The sequence below is a fragment of the Microtus ochrogaster genome, chromosome 4 (assembly GCF_000317375.1).
Source record: "Microtus ochrogaster isolate Prairie Vole_2 chromosome 4, MicOch1.0, whole genome shotgun sequence".
Lineage (NCBI taxonomy): Eukaryota > Metazoa > Chordata > Mammalia > Rodentia > Cricetidae > Microtus > Microtus ochrogaster.
The window spans coordinates 16,781,902-16,788,021 of NC_022011.1; the positions used below are offsets into that span (position 1 = coordinate 16,781,902).

General features: G+C 48.6%; 1 protein-coding gene across 1 annotated transcript in view; it reads left to right on the forward strand.

Annotated features, from left to right (window-relative positions):
- The window catches only part of Glg1 (golgi glycoprotein 1), a 92,123-nt gene extending 86,544 nt beyond the window's left edge, over window positions 1–5,579 (forward strand). Inside the window, exon 26 of the mRNA XM_005345660.3 lies at window positions 876–5,579. Coding sequence (XP_005345717.1) covers window positions 876–1,043 — 168 coding nt within the window. The 3' untranslated portion in view covers window positions 1,044–5,579. The remainder of the gene's footprint in view (window positions 1–875) is intronic.
- The last annotated feature ends 541 nt before the right edge of the window (window positions 5,580–6,120 follow it).

The window sequence follows — 6,120 nt, forward strand, 5'->3', positions numbered from 1 at the left end:
TAGACCAGGCTGGTCTTGAACTCACAGAGATCCGCCTGCCTCTGCCTCCCAAGTGCTGGGATTAAAGGCGTGCGCCACCACCGCCCGGCTTCACCTTGTTTTTTAAAAAGGTATCAAACACAGTGAAGAGCATAAATATATCTGTAGCCTTCTGATTGTCACAAGGACCCCAGCCTACAGTCTTTGTTGTAATGTCGGAGTAACGAGATGCCTGCTAGGCTGGTGTGAGCAGTGAGTAAGAGCAGGCAGAGACTTCACACAGGCTGGCCTGTGAGTGCTTTAGCAGCACGTGAGGGTGATGGCATCTCTTTGTCTCTCTATGTCTCAGTTTGGGCAGGGGACACTTGTAGTTTTATGATCCAGAAAAAGTGTTATAGTTGTGTTGGTTTTCTTTCCTCTCCCCCTTGAGCTAAAAGATCTGAATTAGAGTGCACAAGGTGGCTCAGTGGGGGAGAAGGCCTGCCGTGGGACCCTAAAGACCCGAGTTCAATCCCTGATACCTCTTTAAAGGTGGGAGGAGTGTACCGACTCAGAGTAGCCCTCTGAGTGCCACGTGTGCATCGTGGCAAGTGTGCATCCACATGTTCACACACACATGCTCTAAATAAGAATAGTAATAATAAAAAAAAGAAAAGCTAGGTATAATAGCACACACCTTTAATCCCAGCACTTGGAAGGCAGGCAGATGGATCTCTGAGTTCAGGGATAGCCAGGGCTATGTAGAGTGATCCCATTTCAAAAAACAAAACAAATTAATTAAAAATATTTAATTTATATATTTTATATATTAAACTAGGAATTTGGGGGCTAAGTAAGATATAATCTGCTACCTATCCAGCTCTCCCTTAGAGGGTCACATTGCTGTCTCTTTCCAGGTGGCCCCAGCAGATGGCTTCTCTGATCTTGCCATGCAAGTGATGACATCCCCCTCAAAGAACTACATCCTATCTGTGATCAGTGGGAGCATCTGCATATTGTTCCTCATCGGCCTGATGTGTGGGCGGATCACGAAGCGCGTAACACGAGAGCTCAAGGACAGGTAGAGCCGCCTGGCCACCAAGGAACTACCTGCCCAGGGCCCAGTTTGTACAGCCTCCTGTATAGTGCACCCTCTCACTTCGTCCTCTACGAGGTGGCACCAACACCCACAGTAGAGCAGCATCAGGTGCCCACTGCATCTTCCCATCCAGACTTGGCCACATCCGCGGTGTCCTCCTCCTCCCAGCTGCCGTTGCAGCATTGGCAGCTGGCTGCTTTGGTGGTAGCCTTTGTTGGCGAAGGGTTTACCTGCCTGTAGACAATTCTGTCATACCAACAGACCTGCCAGTACTTCCAGAACCGACTCACCTGACCTGCAACTCAGAGTTTTTTAAAAACAAACAAAAAAAAAAAAACAAAAAAAATGTAAAGAAAGGAAAAAGTGTGTATATATTAGCCCATCTCCTTCAGTCTTGACTCGAGCAGTAGGGCTATTTCCGTCATGGAAATACAGCAGGTGACAGCAGGACTCGGAGGAGGTGTGCATAGCATTGAAATGTCTGGTTCCTCTCCTAGAAGCAACTTTGAGCCACATCAAGGCAGGGGACGTCACCAAGTAGAGGGGAGACTAAGCAGCCTGCCTTGGGTCCTGTTTGCTTCTGCTGCAGTGTGATGCTTCCATCTCCTGCCCCAGATGAGCCACTGCTGTCCATAGCCCCATAGCAACAGGCATTCCTGTGGTCTCCCCACTTCAGTGCAGAGGCAAGGCCAGTGGACTAGGGAGGGAGCAAAAGTCTGTGCAGCAGGATGTCCCTGACGTGCTCGAAGGCCTGTACTTGAGTCTGGGGTTGCCCTCGAAGTTCTCTACCTCAACAGGAAGTCGTTACTAGGTTGGGGTGTGGGACTTCCGAGATGGGGATGAGAGGGCCATGTAAGGAGGCACAGGTGGTAGACACACTTCACTTCATCTTTTGGGCTACAGTACAGGCCGGAAATGGTGGCTTCTAAAGACTGAGCATGGTCTCGAACGTGTGACTGGCAGTGAAGCCAGGCAGACTTCCCAGACAGGCTCTTTTGTGCCTCTATCTGAAGGGAGGTGGACAGTGGTGATGGCATTAAAACATGGAGGATTTTCTCCGTTTGTTTTTCCTCCCTTTCTTTTTCTTTCACTCATTTGCTGTTTGTACTCACTCTAGTAGGCACTGGCCGAACGTTATATTTTGGTGATTGGTCAACTTTCAATAATCTGAGCTTTACAGGAGCAAGGTTCCCAGCCATTTTTCCTCATTCCTCCAGTGTGGAAATGACAGGGTTAGGGCCTAAGAGGGAGGAACCCAGGCATTGCATTCACCTTTGAGTTGGGCCATGGTGTCACAGTGGCTGTCCAGAGGGTGGCATGTACAGTAGGAGATATATTTATATAATATATATTTTATTAACCTGTTATATGTCCACAAAGTATTATAAATCATGTGCCTAAAACTGTCCACTTGACCCAGGCCCCTTGGCGGTGCCCTGTCTGCTCCTAGCTCCCATTTAGACCTACAAGTGCTGCCACACCCGAGTGCCGCCTTCCCTGAGGTGCGTTCAGTGCGAGCTGTGGCAGTCACAGATCAGCTGCTCCAAATCACTCCTGGTCTGACCCGACCAACACGCATTTGAATACTGTGGTTTTCTTTTCTGCTGCCTTTTCTCGTGGCAGTGAGTTCCAGGCCAGCTGTCTGTCCCTGCTTAGGGTTATAGAAGTTACAAGGGAGCTGCTTGCTGAGCTACCTGGTCCCCTCAGTGCTGCTTTAAGAGTCTCCTGATTCTCAGCAGCTGTCTTGGGATTCTTAAGTTTAATGAGACTTAAAATCCCTGTTCACTGGTTTAAAGCTCCTCCCTCCCCAAGAGTCTCAGTGTCACACTGGGCTGATACCCAATGCAAACATTGTTGAAAGCAGCCCTGATGCCCTTGTGATGCAGGGTCACATTGATGTTCTCCAGTAGGCTAGGGCTGTCATGGTGTCTCTGTTTCTGCACTGACAGGAATCCTCATTGCCTGTAGATTGGGAGGTTGGATGAGTTAGGTTCTTAAAATGTTTGTCATTAGCCGGGCAGTGGTAGTATACGCCTTTAATCCCAGCACTCGGGAAGCAAAGGCAGGACAATCTCTGAGTTTAAGGCCAGCCTGGTCTTCTGAGTGAGTTCCAGAATAGCCAGGGAAACCCTGTCTCAGAAAAGAAAAATAAATGTGATTAAAAATGGTCAGAATAGAAAAGATAGCTATTAGTGTCTTGAATTGCTTAGTACAAGGAAGTGTTCATCTTCCTTGGAGTAGCTCTTACTGCTGGCTCTTGCGGTAGGCCTGGTCTTGAGCAGGTTTTTCTAGTCTATGTGGACAGGGCCCAGTGTTGTCCATTCTGTAGTTGTGGACATAGGAGAGTGGGCTCTAGGCACTCAAGCCCCTGCTCATAAGTCAAGAGGCCTGGCCCCACGGGGGGAGCCAAAGTCTGAGCCAGGGAGTTTGGACCAAGGCTCCAGCAGCCAGGTCACTGTGGTCTAGTTTGCCGGCTCAAGCCCGTGACTTGGGGACTGTTAGCACTCCACTGCTACCCTTTGCTGCTTCAGAGAACCAGAGCCCTGGCCAGGGCCTCTGTGGACCATGAGTCCAGAACCAAACTAACCCCTCCTCTCTGATGAGCTTTCCCAGTGAAGGAACACCTCAGGACAAAGACATTTATTTAGCAGGGTGCATCCCTGGCCTTGATTGCTGTTGCTGCTGTCAGAAGTCTGACCCTGGGAAAGTCTTTCCATTCCCAGAGAGCATCTGGCTACCATTTCCAGTCCTGGTTCTGTGAGTCAAGTCAGCATGCTGAGCCAGTGTACCTACCCGTAGGTCGGGGCACTCCAGGGCCACTGATGAAGTGGTGGCATTTAGTGGTCAGGCAGTAACAGAGCCCATTACAGGTACGATGACTGCCATCTCCTGCTCTTAGATAAGAGAATCCAGGCCAGCCTGGGGTCAGAATGTATGAGGAAGAGTCAGTCCACTGTCCCAGATGAAGCCACAGAAAGTTACTATCCAACATTATGTCTTCCTGTCTCCTGAAGTCCACTGACAGAGGACACTCTAGGTCAGGGTTGTGAGATCAATCCCCTCAGCCTTACTGAGAGAGCATTCACTCATGGATCAGTGTGAGTTCCAGAGCTCTCCATGCCCCCTGAGAGGCTTTGGGCCATTTCTGGGCCCTCCCGGCTGGTGTCAGGGTCTTCTGAAAAGGTACCTCCCCTTACCATTCTTTCCCCTGTCCCAAAACAAAAACAAATTTTCTCTACTTGCCCCAGGCTCAGTACCTCAGAAGGATGATAACTGTGTGCAGAAGTCCAGCCCAGTCTGGCCCCTACAGAACTTAGAGAAAGTGGTGGCTCTTTAAGACAAGGTTTCTGTAGCTTTGGAGCCTGTCCTGGAACTCACTCTTGTAGAACAGGCTGGTCTCAAACTTAATGGAGATCCGCCTGCCTCTGCCTCCTGAGTGCTGGGATTAAAGGCGTGCGCCACCACCGCCCAACTCAAGTGGTGGCTTTTTGAATTACATGCCTCTTGGAAGTTTGTGTTTCAGCTTCTTGAGAATTTGGAAATGCAAAGCTCAGAATGCCCTCTTGGGTTTCTATGCCCTACTTAGTTTCGGTTCTCAAAGGGCTGTACCTGCTTTTCTGGCTCCCCTTCCCTCCATGGAGCTTTGATTTGCCATCTGTCCAGCCACACTTTTCCCTGGCCTCTCCAATTTCACCTGTTAAGGTAATCAAGTTTAACGTCAAATTTCCCTTCTTGCTACCAGTTCTCAGACAACAGAGAGTTGCAAACCAAGATTAAACCTGAAAGTGAGCAAACATTGAGACTTCTGAGTTCTGGTGTGGGGGGCTGGAGGGCTCAGGCTGTTTGTCACCTAAAACACAAAGATACAGCTGTCCGCACAGGCAGGCGGTGACGGTATCCTGACAGGGTTCTCCTGTGACATCTTTACCCCTACTTGAGCACTGAGCACCAGGCAGTGGATGGTGAAGAGCTTCCTAGGAGAGGAGATGGGATGACCATGCCTCTAGCTCTTGTTTCACCCTTTCCCAACCCAAAACTGACATGAGAACCTCAGAGCATGGAGTCCTTCGCTAGAACAGGTCCCAGATCACCTAGCAGCACACTGGGTGGCAGCAGGCTTCCTGGTGGCAGCGCAGGGGGTGACAGAGGGCTTCCTGGTGGCAGCACAGGGGGTGACAGTGGGCTTCCTGGTGGCAGTGGGCTTTACTGCCAGCACACAGGTCAGTCCTTGCAGGAAGGCAGAATACACGGTGAGAGCTGTGCCAGATCTCGGGCCTCTAACCTGTTTTTGCTTTTCATTTTTGTTTTTTGTTTTTATTTTTATTTTTGAACAAAAAGTACAATTAACAAGCCTCTTTTGTAAATGGATTTCCTTTCTATGTATAAAACCCCCACAGTTCCTTGTTTTTACATGTTCATGCTGTGTAATTTCAAGATGTTACTGAGATTCTGAACATAATGTGCATTTTTTTTTCTGTACAGATGAAATGGGAGAATTTAATAAAGAGTTTGCAGGTTTGTACTTGTTGAATCTTGTCTGTGGTGACTGGGAAGAATCTCCAGCTCCTGATCAACTGCTGCAGACTCAGGCACACAGGCCTTGCCGAGGTCGTTCTCGGATCCTGGCTTGTTGGGTCCCAGAAAAGTAAGACTGCAGGATTTGGGGGGAAGACCTGTGAATTCAAGGCTAGCCTGGTCTACATAGTTAGTTCCCTAACAACCAGAGCCTCATAGAGAGACATGGTGGCTTACAACCATCCATAATGAGATCTGGTGCTCTCTTCTGGCCTGCACGAAGAACAGTGTATACATAATAAATAAATAAATAAATCTTTTAAAAATAGTAATAATAATAGGGGGCTGGAGTTAAGAACACTGGCTATTCTTCCAGAACCTGGGTTCAACCCCCAGCATCCACGTGGCAGTTCACAACCATCTCTAGCTCAGTTCCAGAGAAGTCAACATCTGACCTCCTTGGGTACCACACATATGGTACACGTGCATACATAAGTGCAGGTAAAAAATTTATTTAAAAAAAATTTAGATTAAAAAAAAAACCCAGA